Source organism: Trachurus trachurus (genome assembly GCF_905171665.1).
Source record: "Trachurus trachurus genome assembly, chromosome: 4".
In the NCBI taxonomy this organism is placed as follows: Eukaryota; Metazoa; Chordata; class Actinopteri; order Carangiformes; family Carangidae; genus Trachurus; species Trachurus trachurus.
The window spans coordinates 29,930,242-29,947,460 of record NC_139898.1 but is presented as its reverse complement, the minus strand read 5'-3'; the positions used below and the strand labels follow the sequence as shown (position 1 = coordinate 29,947,460).

The following is a 17,219-nucleotide window of genomic DNA, read 5'->3' as shown; positions in this document are numbered from 1 at the left end:
GTTTACAACTGCATAAAAAAACAGCAGCAGATATAAAGAGCTGATTATAGAGGGTTATACATTCAGAAAACTACTGACAACAGCTGGAAGATGAGGTTAGTTGCTGCTTTTTCGTACTTGTACTGTACTCAGTGACATCATTAATATTCTCTTTCTTTCTTTCTTTCTTTCTTTCTTTCTTTCTTATTCCCTTCCCTATCATTCATTTGTTGATACTGAATCTCTTGTTTCTTCTATCTGTAATATGTTTCCCTTGTATTACATTTCTTAATCTATTTCCGTACTTGTATTCCATTCCTTCTTTGTTTCCTTATTCATCTCTAATATTATTCAATCTCTAAATGTTTTATTTTCCTCCTAATACTTTTTTCTCCTCTTCACTTTTTCATCTTTCATGTCTTCCACTCTTCTTTACTGTTGCACTTCTCTGTTCTGATATTTCCTACACACTTAAAAATGCTGGGTTATTTTCATAACCCAACTGCTGGGTAGCTGTGGATTTTTAGTTGATTGGATTGTTTTTATCCAAGGTTGGGTTAAATATTTTGACCCAACAGATTGGGTTGATTTTCAAGCCCTGAGATTATCCAAGGTTGGGTTAGGCCTAAATATTTTAACCCAACAGATTGGGTTGATTTTCCCGCCCTGAGATTTCGACAGTTGAGAGTTCACCTCACTCTCCAGCTTCAGACCACAGAAAACAATGTAAATGGTAAGTAAAACTTAAATTATTAGCCTACAGGTTTGGTAGTTTAATGTGGTAGCCAAATAGTTGTGTCTTAGTGTTACTTAAAAACTTCCCCTCATTCCGGACTAGGCGTTTTTTTCCGAGTTGCTTGCTCGCTAGCTAATTATTTTCAACTGATAAAATGGTTTCCATCACAGCAGCAGCAGCAGTTTTCAGGGCCCGTGAAGGAGAGGAAATGACAAGAGTTTTAACGGACAGGAAGACTGTGGTGAGTTGGGAAGTGGGTGTTAGCCGATAATATAATACATCCATGGTGTTAGCAGCGGATAGGGGTTAACGCACGTCACCGTAGTGACTGGCAGCAGTGAGTCAGGAAGCAGGGTGAGTGCCTTATTTAGTGCTTGTTGGGGCTATTTTGAGATGTATAACATTATTGCGGTCTTTCTTTTCTCTGCCCATAGTTAAACTAGTGAGAAGTGCTTGCAAATGATGTGGCCTTGTCTCATGGACAGGCATGGTGAGTTTACATCTACAATGTTTGTGTGTTGCCCTGTCTAAAATTAATATATTTTATTTCGACTAAAAATCAAGGAATCCCTCATCCCAAAATTCATATAGGTATATAGTATTCACATAGAGCTGATGTAACATGTGGCTCTCAACTTTGTAGAAGTCAGCAGTGTGAGTTTGAGATCATGCACGTCATAGTTTGAATTGACGTCTGTCAATCATCATTATACTGTGCTAAGTGGAATTGACTGGTCATTTTAGCATGTACAGAAATGTGCTTAATGGACTAAGACTCCAGATACAGCACTGGGCTTTACCTGTAGAGTTGAACCTAACCTGGTGTACAAACTAATTTCTGAATCTTGTTTTTTTTTTCTTTATTCTTCAGCCCGGAACAAACATGGTGCAGTACCTGGCGACCGCAAGCAGTAGCGCAGAATACCTGTATGTCCCCATGCTAGGGAGAAGCATCAGTGGGATAGCCTTGGAGCACCCATCTCTATCGGGTGCGGTGGATGGGGTATAGTTGTTACTGATATAATTTGCCAAAATATGTAGACTGAACATGTGAAGGGGGCAAAAAGCTATATGCACTTTGTTTTTTTCTTTTCCTTTCCTTTTTTAATATGCAAGTTATTGTATGTTTAGCACCTAAATCAATGCACTTTGCATTAATTTTATGATCCAGCAATGTTAAAAATGTATTCCACTGTTTTAAAGTGAATTTCATCTGAACTTGAAATTTCCTTTTACTTGTATGGTAATAAAATAATGAGCATTATGTACTTGTTTCATTGAATCATTTCAGGTTTAATAACAAATTCATTGTGCAATGCTAAGGTTAATGTTCATTAATTAGTGCTAATTTTGTTCTCAAACCAACATTTCCATTTTAACCCACTTCTTTGGTAACATTCACCCAACAACATAGTTGTGTTTTAGCCCATTTATTAGTTATTATACCATGGTCTGGGTGAATCCTCGATTCTGATTGGCTGCGGGGTGTCCATTAAAAAGTGATAATGGACACCCATAAAGTAGCTTAATTTTTTTTTTTGTTAACATTGTTTCCATATAGTCCAGTAAAGTTCGCTTTCACACTGCTATTATGACAGCGGACTAAAGGATACCGACGTCATGACGGATGACAAGCGTCTGACGTTAGCGCATAGGAAGTGCTCTGAAAAAAATAAAATAAAAATATGTGTAAAAAAAAAAGAAAAGAAAAAATATAGCCTACTGCTGGAAAGCACGCTGTGGTTTGTAATCGCGGTGCAGAAGAGTGAGTTTAGAGCTGATGAAAGGAGAGAAAAAAAGAGGATTGTGCCGCGGCGACATGCTTGATCAGAGTGGCAGCGATCAGCGATCAGCTGTTTTGTGTAGTGGAGGGGAACACACACACGATCCTCCTGTCAGATGCGGCTGCATCTCTCCAGGTCACTTGTGTGTGAGTGTGAGAGAAATAAAAGCTCTGACTTGCTGGGTCAGACGTTGTTTGGTGTCACCCGCTGATCCGTCTTTTTCAGACTTTTTTCGGCGGAAAAATTATGTATTCGGGTCATTATATAAAAAAAGAGGCTTGCATGTATCGTTTGGGGATTTATATTAAACACTCTACTGTTTAATTCCGTGTAAACGTTTACAAGTGTAGCCTACATAGTAGTTCGAACCTTCCAAAAAAATGCTTTCACACTACGCAGCAGCAGACCTTGGTCCAGGATAGTCCAGACTGAGACCACCTCCTGAGGCTGGACCAAAGACTCGGTCTTTAGTCCGGACTGTGGTCCGGGGGAGCTTTCACACCTGTCAATTTGATCCGAACTATCTGGAAAGTCCGAAAGTCCGGACCAAACGAGGTAGGTGTGAAAGCCCCCATAGACTGTACGCTGTGGTCACAGCGGGTCCCTCTTTTTTTTCTTTTATCGCTGACGAGAGTTATTAAATAGTCCACTCAGCCGCTTATTGTTAAACGTATGATTTTAACGGTAAAAACAACATTTAATCATGAGTGAATGATTTAATATGTATTTTTCTCGTAAGTGACCATGGTATAAGCGGGATAATGCCCTTCTAGGTGTCCGATTATCAGAGATTAATGGACATCGCGGAAGCAACCATCCGACGCAAATTTCTGATAATGGACACCTCGTCGGGCATTATCCCTTACATATTTAACCCAACAGTTTTGTCTCGGCTATATTGTAAATGAGGTTGCTCCTCAATATATTTCCGAGTTTAAATAAAGGTTATAATAAAAATAATAATTGGTTCTATTTTAGCCCATTTATTGGATAACATTAACCCAACAGCAGAGTTGTTTTTAACCAATTTTTGGGTATACAGTCTCAACCCAACATGCTGGGTTAAGCCCATAACCCAGCCCTGTTGGTCTAAAACAACCCAGCGTTGGCCAGGTCCAAAAATGGACCAGCGTTGGGTTGGCGTTAACCCAATTTGGGTTATTTTCAACCCAACATTTTTAAGTGTGTATATGCTCACGCATCAATTCCTTCCTTTATTCCTCCATGAATTAATGAATTAAATTTATAATATTCCTCTTTTTGTTTTCCACCAGTTCTGCTCAGAGTGAAACAACACTGAAGGCCAGACTGGAGGCCCTGCAGTGCCACTTCACCTGGGTCATCGAGCCTGAAAAGCACAAACTTTACAGGCTCAGGGACACTCTGGAAGACATTGGGGCTGAGGGGGGAAATAGTTGGTTGGGTCACATTTACAACCTGCAAGGGTTCATCCATTACAAGCTGGGGTTCATCGAACAGGCCTGGAGTTTCTTCAGCAGGGCTGCAGAGGCTTTCTGCCAGATGAGAAACTCAGACGAGGGCCCCTGGTTGGTGGTGAACTATGGAAACAAGGCTTGGCTGCACTACCACCAGGGAGAACGAGCTGAGAGCCAGGCTTGTTTGTCAAAGGTTGATGAGCTAACGAACAAGTATCCATCTCCATCGCGGGATGAGCTCCACCCAGAGATCTACGCTGAAAAAGGCTGGACTCTGATGAAGTTTAGCTCAGACAACAGGCTGCTGGCTGAAGAATGCTTCCAGAGAGCCATTAGGATGCAGCCGGACATGTTGGAGTGGCAGACCAGCCGCGTGTTGGCGCTAGTACATACCTTGGATATGCGCAAAAACCTGGGGGATGACATCTTGGAGAAAATGAAAATTGCCATGCAACAGGACCCAGAGAACCTGTACCTCGCTGCTCTGTACCTTCAAGCTTGTGCTATAAATGGTCAGAGAGTTGAAGATGAAGCCCGTGAGCTGGCCACAAAGGTTTTGAGAAACCCGGTTAGCAACCACAGTGGTATTGGACCATTACTGAAGGTCTACAGAAACTACATATCAAAGGATGAGGCTATTAATTTGGTAGAGGAGGCAATGAAAGGACACCCAGAGAATCGTTACCTGAAGAGGTGTGCTACGTTCTGCTACTCAGTCAGGATCTTATCCAACAGCGACAGTCCCCTGAACAGCACGATCGACAGAGCGATCACTCTCCACAGAGAAGTGATTTCTCTTTACCCTGATACTTCGCTTAGGAAATATATATTACTTGCAAACATTTGTGCAAAATCAAACCACAACCAAGCTGAGGCTGACCAGATATACAAGAAGCTGCTACAAAGTGTTTCTGATCTAGAACCTAAAGGGGCTCAGATGCTCTACAATTGCTATGCAAAGCATTTGCATTACATCCATAATATGGGCTACGAAGCCATAAGATACCACATGAAAGCAGCAGAGATAGCAAACCAATCTTACTTCCGTGACAACAGCATCAATACTCTGCGGAGAATTGAAGAAAGAGGGAGAAACCCAATGTGTAGAGAAATTGAGGATTTTCTTGCAACTCTGCAACTCTAAGAGCCGATAATGAGGAGGAACATGATATAGCTCAGTTTGACAAATCACCAGTTGGCCTCCAAAGGTTTTAACGTCAATCTGAAGACCCTCGTTGAAAGAATAATAATTGTCTTGAAGTGTTTATCACTTTTTGAACACAATCAATGATGTGACTAAACCAAATCTTTCTGTGAGCACTTAATAATTATGTTTTAATATTAATAAGTCTTAAAACTGATAGTTTTGTAATTGTACTAAACTGTATTTAATGTTTCTGCTGTCCATTGAGCTTAAATAATATTGTATCTGTAATGTTTTGTGTGCACAAACATCATATCAAGAGCTTATGAACTGACTGCAGTGAGCAGGTAGTTCAATAACAATAAAACAATAATAAAACACACTCACCCACTGTTTTTTCATTTGAAACAAATATGAGATGTCTCAACACAGATAAAAGAAAAACAGATGTCACATTGAGAGGACAGGCGTGACACACAATCAACCTGCTGAAGAGCTACATTTGATTTTAAAGTAACTTATCATTAAGATAGTATGAATATCAGACTTTAAAAGATAAAGTGTATAACTTTTTGCCTGCTGACAGCAGACTGGAGGAGAAAAAAACCCCTATAAACAACAATAAATATAACAATATACAAATGAATTAATTGTTCATCATTTGTAAACCTTAGCACCCATGTGTGTTTCTTAGTAATATATTTTGCACTAGAAAGCAGGCTGTGTTTAGCTGTGAAAGCCATTCTTAGTAGGTACAGTTTGGGACTCAGAAAGCAGACATGTTGAAGCTCCTTCAAAAGCATCTGAGGTGAGTGACACTCCATCCACAGGAGAGCAGGAGTACTGATGGGCAGGCTGTTTGGTGTAGGGGCAGAGGAAAGGAGGCACTGCAGGTGGAGCTCTACAGAAATCTGTGGAAAACACAGAGAGGATAAGACCAAGGCCAAATTACAACAGATAATGAGAACACAAAAAGAGAGGAGAGGGCTCCATGTAACCAGATGTGTCCCCAGCAGTCTAAGCCTATGGCAGCGTAGCTATGGTTCAGCCCTTACTAAAAGCTCTGTCATACAGGAAGGTTTTAAGCCTAGACTTAAATGTAGTTAGAGTGTCTGCCCATGGAGAGAGCTGGTTTCACAGTAAAGGAGCCCGGTAACTGAAGGCTCTACCTCCCAGTCTGTTTTTAGAGATACTGGGAGTCACTAACAGACCTGCGTTCTGGGAGCAGAGCGCTCTGGTAGGACAGTAAGGAATTATGAGGTCTTTCATACACAACTCAAAACACTGTAGTATTGTGCCAGGCCTGTGTGGAGCTGGCGTGGCACTGTAACGCTGCCACACAAATGCACCACATCAAAGAAGAAGGAAAGCTTCCCCGCTGTATTCAAACTTTAATCATTATAAATCGATGAAATGATGACAGGGCGTCTTTGTCCATGGAAATGTGACGATCAAAATACCCTATATGTGTCTAAATCAGGGGTTTTCAAAGTGTGAGAGAGTGAGCCCCCTCTTAAAGAACAAAGGGACAGTTGTGAAGAAGAAGAAGAAGAAGAAGAAGAAGAAGAAGAAGAAGAAGAAGAAGAAGAAGAAGAAGAAGAAGAAGAAGAAGAAGAAGAAGAAGAAGAAGAAGAACACATTTTCAACATCTTTGTGTGCTTAAAGATCTTATTAACACATTTATTATCAGTTACTAGGCTATAACCAACCATAACCATTTGGTTTATTTCCTGTAGGAGTTGTTGTTGTTTTAGGCTACAAGCTTATTTCTCAGCATATTAATTATCATCATGACAACATAGCAAAGCATTTGTGACGGGGTCAGTTTTAGTGTTGTATGTTTTGATTCTTTGTTTTCTTGCTGTGATTTAAAGCAGATATCAGTGGAATGTTTTTGTTAATATAAGTCCTAAATAGTCCTATTTTCCGTCAGCAATCACTTACATGAAGTATTTCAGCCTAAACACGAGTCTCTCCGTCACTCTGCTCTGCTGTAACCCGAGGAGAAAATTTTCCTTGTGGGATACAAGTGTTATCCAATGAGGAGAGAGAACGGCATGAAGGGCTGTGTGTGCAGCCAAGGGATGCGCGTGAATGTGGTGACGTAGCACGAGGACCAATTGATGCCTGACAAGGGCGGGGGCTGCTAACTCATGGTGCGTTCAAAGAAACTCGTACTTTGTGTTTTTCCTTCCTGTGAAGTCATACCAGTTCGATCTGGTACGAGTTCACGGGTCGGAAGTTACGAGTGGCCGTTATAGGGAACTTTCACAGACAACAGGATGGTAAAAACACGAGCTACGGGTTACCTGGAACGCTACCAAGTCGTAGTTGTGACTTGAAGCTGTAACTTACGGTTTCAAAAGCCTGCCTTGAACGCAGCATTAGCCGAAACGGCCGTGAAGCTGATATCTGCTTTAAGTTTATAGAGCATGTTAAGTTTTGGTGTTTTGTTATATTGCATGTTGTGTTATTTTGCAGTAGTTATGTTATTTTGTATATTTTATAGAGTTCGTTATTTGAGATTACTTTGAATTGTTGTTTCCTTTTTACAAGCTGACCTTGAACGTCACACAGCCAGCAGACTAATCACCGCAACAAGCCGCAGCTGGTGGCATGCGCAGGTATAACCTTTTTATTTAGGCAGCGGCAGTGAAGCAGCAGAGAGAACGCCAGGCAGAGAACCAGCCAGATCACCAGGAGACCACCATCGTAAAAGACCCTCAGACCTGAAGTGCAGCAGCCTGTGTCTGTCGGCGTAACAACTCCAGCCTGGGTGCATGACGTAAAGTTATCACCCAGGAAAAGCGTGAGTGTTTTCCCAATTGAGTTGCAGACACTAAGAAGGCCGGCTGCAGGGCCAGGCGAGAGGAGGGAGTGAGAGTGTGGACAGGTGTGTCGACAGAGAACTGGTGGCTGTGTTCTGCGTCTCTAGGCGGAGTGCTGGACCCGAGGGGACCCGTGTGGACCATAGATGGAAGACGACGGCCGGAGTTGAGAGGGAAGCATCGTGGGATACTAGAGGGGTGTTGTTGCGATATACCCCTCTCCCGGTTAAGTACCTCTCTATTGCCTATTTTAAACTTTGGATTTTATTGGGATTTTAAACCGTGGGAATTTCCCTTTTTAAATCACGGAACCTGACCACGTGTTGTTTCCTTTGTCCCTTCCAAAGGCCTCATCCCCTCCCCATCACCTCTGAAGATTGAGATCAGCATTTGGTCCTGAGAAGGATTCCTCCGGGACTATCTGAATCTGGGCAAAGAGACTTTGAACTGTTTACAATAAACCTTGGTGAACTTTTAATTTTATCTGTGGTTTTTAACTCTGCTCAAATCTGATTTTAAAAGAACCTGTGTCAAATAGTTAGAGTCCTGGGCTCTTCAACCCAGGTGGCGTTGTCGGCAACACTTTTTTAAACTAAATTATTATTTTTAGTTCAAACATCGCCACGTGACACATTGACAAATAAGACTGATGTGAACATCGACATCAAACTGCTGTACCACTGGTCCTGCTGGATACCTGACGCTCGCAGCATACCTGACATGGTGTGGCACACCTAAGTAACGACGTTCTTCTTTTTAAAACCGGGATTAGATTAGATTAGATTAGATTGCTTTATTTGTACCCACAGGTAAATTTGACTCGCAGTGAGAGACATTCATACAAAAACAATAAAATAAATAAAAAACAGTAAAAATACTGATTGATCCACAGCCAAAGTAGTGCTACATTCAGCCAAGCCTGATACCAAGATACACCTAACAGTGTGGCGTTGTTGCCTTGTCTTTTCACAGACAGCCCCACCCCACCTTGTTTGCATGACGCATAACTACAGAACCCAATCCAATCCAATCCAACTTTATTTGTTGAGCACTTGAAAACATCCACAGAGGACCAAAGTGCTGTACAGGATGATCAATAAAAAAACCAGAGACAAAGACACAACATCTTACATAAAACATAAAATTACACATATTAAAAAGAAAAAGATAAAATAATCTAACAGGCATATAACATGAACATGAGAAGAGATGGGTCTTAAGAAGAGATATAAAAACCGACAGAGACGAGGCCAGCTTAATGTTTTGAGGGAGATTGTTCCATAGTTTTGGAAGCAGCAAATGCACGGTCACCCCAGAGCTTCAGCTTAGTTTTTGGCACAGTCAGGAACAGCTGATAAGCAGACCCGAGAGTGCGGGTGGGTGTATATGGATGAAGAAGCTCGGAGAGGTAGGACGGGGCAAGTGAAGTGAGACTAAAATGGGGGAAATGTGGTCGTGTTTACGTGTGCCGGTTAGAAGACGTGCAGTGGCATTTTGTACCATCTGGAGGCGGGCGATGGATGACCCACTATCCCCCACGTACAGTGCGTTACAGTAATTCAGCCGGGTAGTAACAAATGCATGAATTACTGTCTCAAAGTGCTGTTGTGTAAGGATTGGCTTTATTTTGGCCAGCTGCCTTAAATGAAAGAAACTTTATTTAACAACTGCCTTGATCTGGCTGTCAAATTTTAGGTCAATTTTAACCCCTAGGTTTGTGAGTGGGTTTAATGTACTGGGCCAAGGAACCAAGATCTGCAGGGGGGGGGGGGGGGTCCCAGCGGTACTACCAAACGCCATAACTTCAGTTTTATTTTCATTAAAATTTAAGAAGTTCAGAGTCATCTATGCCTTTATGTCCTCGAGACACTTCAGTAAAGCACTGGCCGAGTATGTATCTGTCATTTTAAGGGGCACATAGATCTGACTGTCATCTGCATAAAAATGGAAAGAAATACCATGTTTCCTAAGTATGGAGCCAAAGGGAAGCAAGTAAAGAGAGAAAAGGAGAGGGCCTAGGACTGAGCCCTGTGGGACCCCACGCGAGAGAGGAACAGAAGAGGATACAGAGTCACCAATACATACACAAAAAGTTTGATCAGGCAGGTACGACCTAAACCATTCCAATGCTTTGCCCCGGATGCCAACAAACTGCTCCAAACGAGAGATCAGGATTTCATGATCTACAGTATCAAACCAGCAGTTAAATCCAAGAGCACAAGGATAAGACAGTCACCTGAGTCAGTGGCTAAAAGAATATCATCAAAAACTCTGCTGTGCAGGGTTTTAAAACCAGATTGGAAAGCCTCGAGAATATTATGTTCTTCCAGAAAGGCAGTTAGTTGACTGTGAACTATCTTCTCGAGGACTTTGGAGAGGAAAGGTAGTTTAGATATTGGCCTGGAATTAGCAAGGAATACAGAATAATCGCAGCCTGTGCGAGAGGACGCTGCACCACTGGTCCTGCTGCATTCCTCACGCTCGCAGCATAGCCTACCTGACGCGGTGCAGCACATCTGAAGCTCAGCAGCATACCTGGCGCTCGCAGCATAGCCTACCATGACGCGGTGCGGCACATCTGAAGCTCAGCAGCATACCTGACAGGCAGTAGGCCTATACTCAACATACATACAACACAATTACTACAGTAGTCATGACAAGTTCCCTCCCCAGCTGCGTGTTTTAATCAGACATATTACGGGAGTCATTTCAGGTCGTCTTTAGCGGGAAACGAAAGTCTAAACCCAGGACTCAACATACCATTGTTAACAACTCCGCCCAAAACAGCAACAGATATAAATAGATGATCATACACGGTTACATTCAGAACAACAGCTGAAAGATGAGGTTTGTTGCTGCTTTTTCGTACCTGTACTCAGTGACATCATTGATATTAAAATGTCTTTCTTTCTTTCTTTCTTTCTTTCTTTCCATTTTCCTTCCTTTCTCCCCATTTTCCTCTCATTTTACTCTCTTCATGTCCTTGATTTCAACATCTACCATATCTTCCCTTTTTTCTCTTATTCTGTAAACCCCTATTTCATTCATTCCTTATTTCCTTCACTCTCAGTCATTTGTTGATACTGAATCTCTTGTTTCTTCTATCTGTACTATTTTTACCCTTATATTACATTTATTAATCAATTGCCATACTTATATTCCATTCCTTCTTTGTTTCCTTATTCATTTCTAATATTATTAAATCTTTAAATGTTTTATTTTCCTCCTAATACTTTGTTCTCCTCTTCAGGTTTTCATCTTCCATCCACTCTTCTTTACTGTTATACTTCTCTGTTCTGATATTTCCTACTCTCATGCATGGATTTCTTACTTTATTCCCCCATGAATGAATGAAATTAAATATTCCTCCTTTTGTTCTCCACCAGTGATACAACACTGAAGGCCAGACTGGAGGCCCTGCAGTGCCACTTCACCTGGGTCATCGAGCCTGAAAAGCACAAATGTTACACTCTCAGGGACAGTCTGGAAGACATTGGGACTGAGGGGGGAAATAGTTGGTTGGGTCACATTTACAACCTGCAAGGGTTCATCCATTACAAGCTGGGGTGCATCGAACAGGCCTGGAGTTTCTTCAGCAGGGCTGCAGAGGCTTTCTGCCAGATGAGAAACTCAGACGAGGGCCCCTGGTTGGTGGTGAACTATGGAAACAAGGCTTGGCTGCACTACCACCAGGGAGAACAAGCTGAGAGCCAGGCTTGTTTGTCAAAGGTTGACGAGCTAACGAACAAGTATCCATCTCCATCGCCGGATGAGCTCCACCCAGAGATCTACGCTGAAAAAGGCTGGACTCTGATGAAGTTTGGCCCAGGCGACAGGCTGCTGGCTGAAGATTGCTTCCAGAGAGCCACCAGGATGCAGCCGGACATGGTGGAGTGGCAGACCAGCCGTGTGTTGGCGATAGTAGATAGGAGCGACTTAGAGCAGATGAAAATTGCCATGCAACAGGACCCAGAGAACCTGTACCTCGCTGCTCTGTACCTTCAAGCTTGTGCCAAGAAGGGTCAGAGAGTTGAAGATGAAGCCTGTGAGCTGGCCACAAAGGTTTTGAGAAACCCGGTTAGCAGCTACAGCGGTATCGAACCATTACTGAGGTTCTACAGAAAACACATATCTAAGGATGAGGCTATTAATTTGGTAGAGGAGGCAATGAAAGGAAACCCAGAGAATCGTTACCTGAAGAGGCGTGCTGCAGTCTGCTACAAAATCAGGATCTTCAACAGCGACAGTCCCCCGATGAACAGCACGATCAACAGAGCGATCACTCTGCACAGAGAAGTGATTTCTCTTTACCCTGATACTTGCCTTAAAAAAAAATATCCCTTGCACACATTTGTGCAAAATCAAACGACAACCAAGCTGAGGCTGACCAGATATTCAAGAAGCTGCTACAAAGCGTTTCTGATCTAGATCCTAAACGGGCTCAGATGCTCTACAATTACTATGCAAAGCATTTGCATTACATCCATAATATGGGCTACGACGCCATAAGATACCACATGAAGGCCGCAGAGATACCAGCCGAATCTTACTTCCGTGACAACAGCATCAGTATTCTGCGGAGGATTGAAGAAAAAGGGCGAAACCCAAAGTGTGGAGAAATTGAGGATTTTCTTGCAACTCTGCAACTCTAAGAGCCGATAATGAAGAGGAACATGATATAGCTCAGTTTCACAAACCACCAGTTGGCTTCCAAAGGTTTTAACATCAATCTGAAGACCCTCAATTTAGAGAATGAGAAAAACATTGAAATTATAAAAATTACCTTGAAGTGATCATCAACTTTTGAACACAATCAATTATGTGACTAGGCCTGGGACGATAACCAATAAATCAATTAATCGCACGATAAATGAAAATGAACTCGATAGTTTTTCCGACCTCGATATATCGCCATGTGCATGCGCACGTATTTGTTTTCCTGGTCTCTCCCTCCAACCAGGCTGGATGACAAGAGGCTTCACTCTGTGCATCGGTCTCAGCACCTGCGCAGTTTGTTTTGCAGAATGAAAGGAGTGAACCCTCTTTTCAGTCATCCAGAATCTTTGTTTCCCAGAATGCATTTGGCAGCAACCGGCAGCGCTAGCTGTAAAGCTAAGCAGCTAAAAGCTATTTTACTGTAATTCTCGCTGCAGCGCTGTTAACACATCACTTTTTCAAGTTTTAATATTTTTTCATGCGAGAAAGTCACAGTTTAGATCCCAGTCTGTGGTCAGTTTATCCACATATCGCCTGTTCCTCCGACGTTTTTGGAGCTAATGTGGTAGCAGCGAGCAGGAGGAGCAGGGCTCCCCACAGTCTGCAGCAGCTCACGGGCCGGTCAACCTCCGTCATTGGGGGAGAAAACGACTAAGAAAACTTATCAGCAGGTTTTTAGAGGTTTACCGCCGGCTGGTTTAATACTTTTTAGGAGATAAATGCTGGTCTCATTGATGAAATCTTACATCTGTGGAAGTCACATTAGTTTGTATGAAAAGTGGAGCTTCAGGTGTGTAACGTTATTGGACAGAAGAGCTGCACTGCACTGTTTATTATTTTTTGTTTATTTTATATTTTTAGGATAGTAGCTATAAGTTCTTGTCAGTCCAATTACAATGGTTAAAAAAATACTCATGAGAAATAAAAGTTTATCGCATTTAAAAGGGTCTACTTGCATTATTATGAAATATTATTATTATATTAGTGGTTAATTTGTTCTAAAAAAAAAAAGTGTCAATAATATCGTTTATCGTCAATAATTTGTGGGACAATATATCGTCCAGCAAAATGTATTATCGTCCCAGGCCTAGATGTGACTGAACCAAATCTTTCTATGAACAATTAAAAACTACATTTTAATAAGTCTTAAAACTAATTGTACTAAACTGTATATTTAATGTTGTTTAAACCTCCGCTGTCCATTGAGCTTGAATAATATTGTATCTGTAATGTTTTGTGTGAGCAAATATCAAATCAAGAGCTTATGAACTGACTGCAATGAGCAGGTAGATCAATAATAATAAAACAATAATAAAACACACCCACCCACTGTTTTATCATTTAAAACAAATATGAGATGTCTCAACACAGATAAAAGAAAAACAGATGACACATTGACTGCGTTTACATGCACTTCAGTACCCCGGTTTTAATCGGGTTTTTTAAGTACCCCGATTATTGATCAAATTCGGGGTATGGTGTTTACATGAAGTTAGAGAACCCCGGTTATTCAGTATCCCTGTATACATGATAAATACAGTATCCCGGTTTCTGATTACTGCGTCTTACGTGCGTATGTGTGTTTCATTCATGTTTATTATACAGGAAGCGCAACTACTAGGAAATATGTCCGAAAATTTACAAATTAAAAATGCTGCCATGTTATATAACTTAATAAAAGAAAGGTAAATTCAATGCAGACTGATCGGTTCATTGTAAAACATGCTTTTATTGATGTAAAAGTGGTGATTTCTATACACACGTTAGGTGACAGAGCAGGCAGCGCTGCTCCTCCAATAACTTACACACATGAAGCTTAACTTTTCATTCAAACAAACTAAGGCAACTGCCACAATTATTAGATTTCATCAATGAAACCAGCATTTATTTCCTAAAAAGACTATAACCAGCCGACAGTAAACATCTGCTGTAAAACTGTTTATCTGGTCTAATTTAATCTGAAGCATTTTCTGATAATCTAGAGAATTAAAGCGTCTTCATCTGGGAGTGGAGCTCGTGGACACTATTGGATGGAGGAGGGACATAGGTGCTTGTACAGTAGACGTCCTTGACCATCTCGGTTTGAGTCTCTTCCGCCCCCTGACACTTCAATAAATCAATATCAATTAGAGAATAGAGATTTATTGTAATTGCACCGTAGATATAACAAAAATCTGTGCACTAACTGACTGGGCTCAATAGTAGAAAAAAAAGTAGATACAATAAATAAATAAAATAGTATATTCTCATCTATTCATCTCATCCATGTTATCATACACCATTTACTCAGTATCACTGTATGATATAGGCTACATTACATTGAAATTGGATGAAGTAGAAGTATTTTCAAGCATGCATCTTAAAGCAGTACTAAAGAACTTTCAGTTTTGGTTGAGTTTGGCGGCGCCAGTGGCCCAAAGCGGTAGTGTTTTGCCTGAAGGAAGACTCCATTTCCCATGAGCACTAGCGCATAGCGCCGTAAACATCCTGATCTCTCGGTGCATGGAAATTAACAGAAGACGTCCAAACTAAGTTTATGTTACCAGCGTATCATTTCTCAGTAAACACATACACAATCCAACGGAAAGGTGCCGCATTGCCTGCTCCCTCCTCGTCGTGACTCGCGAAAGTGAAAGTGAAACTTAACCCTCTAGGCGCCAGAGTTTATATAGGAAAATATTAAGTTTGGATTTCAGGATTTCACAAGGATGTAGCTTTTAAATGGTCAGAGATAAATCTATGGTGTAAATGAGAAAAATATTCACAATGACCTAAAGTTTGTGATAGGAGTAAATGTACTCGTCTAATTTGCATATTGTGACGTCACCGGGTGGCAGCCCCATTGGATTACGTGACTTCCAGTAAAACTGAATTTGGAACATATTTACACAGGAAAAAAAATTATATTGACATCTCATCCTCAAAGTAAAGGAACAGGGGTGTGATTGGAGCACATTTACAGTCCCCCCCCCCCTCCGCCCCTCCCTCCCAGCCCCGCAGGTCCGTGTCGCGGTACCGCGGACAAGCAGCGGTGCCGGCGGGACTCCTCGGCCGCTTCGGCCGCCGTATGACAGACTTCCCCCCGGCCGGGTGAGGGGTGGGGGGGGTCTCCCGATCGACTTCCCCCCTGGCCGGGAGTCTGTCATACAGCGGCTGAAACGAGCGAGGAGTCCCGCCGGCACCGCCACTCGTCCGCGGTACCGCGACACGGACCTGCGGGGCTGGGAGGGAGGGAGGGGCTGAGGTAGGGGAGGGGGGGGTTGACGAGTGTGTGTGTATGTGGTGTGTGGGGGAGCACGGTGTTTCTCGAGACCTGAAGTTCACTTCCTGGTCGCTCCCAGCTGCGTGAGCTCCGCGAGAAAAAGCGGAGCGCCTGTGCGCCAATCAAACTTTTTTTTCTCAGATATTTTGTAGAAAAACACACCCACAAATGACATCAGGATTGAAGCTGAACGTGTTCGCCATCTAGTGGTACCAAGCAGTAACAATACAGGGCAGTAGATTTAAAGATATGGGCTGTTTTATCCAAGCATGCTGCCTGTCGCAATAATGCGACTAAGTGAGAGCCGGGTTCCTACCATGCTCCTCAAAGTTGCTTAGTGCCAGAGAAGGCGATACAGACCCCCTCAGGCCATGACAGAGGTGTCAACCTGTAAGTCAATGTACCATCACAAAAGTTATGAAAATATTTAGGGCCGGGACTTTAACGCATTAATTACGATTAATTAACTACACAAAAATTAACGTGTTAAAAAAATTAACGCATTTTAACTCATTGAGTGCCGCGCTCCTTTCCAAAGTTTTAGTCAAGTGTACCGGCAATTTAGACCATTTTTGACTTTTTATGTAGAGCCACAGTGTATTCTATATTATTGCCACCAACACATACTGTGGCTCAATTGAAAGGTTTACCTTAATGCTTCAAGTGGCCACAAACCGTTTGTTTCTACGTGCCTCTGTTCCTGAGAAAAGTCAAGCTAAACATGGCTGGGTTTCACCAAAATCCCTCCTTTTTTTCTAGAAAAGGAGATAGAGCGTCTTTTATGAAAGGTGCGCTGTTTGTGCCTGTCGCTCTTCTGACACTCGCATTTCTGGATCAAAGGGCTCGTATAAGATAAATATATACAACAGTTGTTGTTCTATTCACAAAACCACCATCGGGGGCGGGGGGGGGGGGGGGGGGGCGCCACTAAACAACAATAACACAGACGCACCGTGCCGTGTCACAGCTTCTCCCCGCGGAGCGTGAGGGTCAGTCGGCCACCGCGGCTCGGGAAGACCGGTCCCGCCGGTGGTCGCGGTCCTTCTGTGGTTCGGGTCGGTGATGCCGGTCTGCTTTGGCCCAGAGACCATCAGATTTTACCGCGGGAGGACTTTGGGGAGGACACGGTGTTGCTCCAGCTGAAGACCGGGCGGACTGTCGGCTGAGAGCTTCCTGGTTCAGCTCCGAGCAGCTCGAGCAGCTGCTGCAGCAGCGCGGGTGAGAGCAGAGCAGCTGCTGCAGCTGCGCTGCATCTGCATGCAGAACTCGTTTGCAGAAGCCGAGTTATGATAAAAACTTCCAGATCATGAGCTGTCATGTGACTTTGATCGTCA

General features: G+C 42.6%; 1 protein-coding gene and 1 pseudogene across 2 annotated transcripts; both read left to right on the top strand.

Moving 5' to 3' along the window:
• Positions 1–2,335: 2,335 nt before the first annotated feature.
• LOC310985349 (interferon-induced protein with tetratricopeptide repeats 1-like) lies at positions 2,336–5,079 on the top strand (the record flags this gene model as incomplete). Its single annotated transcript, XM_083970923.1, has 2 exons — positions 2,336–2,358; positions 3,774–5,079. The coding sequence occupies 2 exons, from the start codon at positions 2,336–2,338 to the stop codon at positions 5,077–5,079; spliced, it is 1,329 nt and encodes a 442-aa protein (XP_083827049.1).
• Positions 5,080–10,466: 5,387 nt separating this feature from the next.
• On the top strand, positions 10,467–12,559 carry LOC310985348 (interferon-induced protein with tetratricopeptide repeats 1-like; annotated as a pseudogene). Its single transcript has 2 exons — positions 10,467–10,474; positions 11,294–12,559. The product of its transcript is annotated as an interferon-induced protein with tetratricopeptide repeats 1-like (transcript).
• Positions 12,560–17,219: the final 4,660 nt, after the last annotated feature.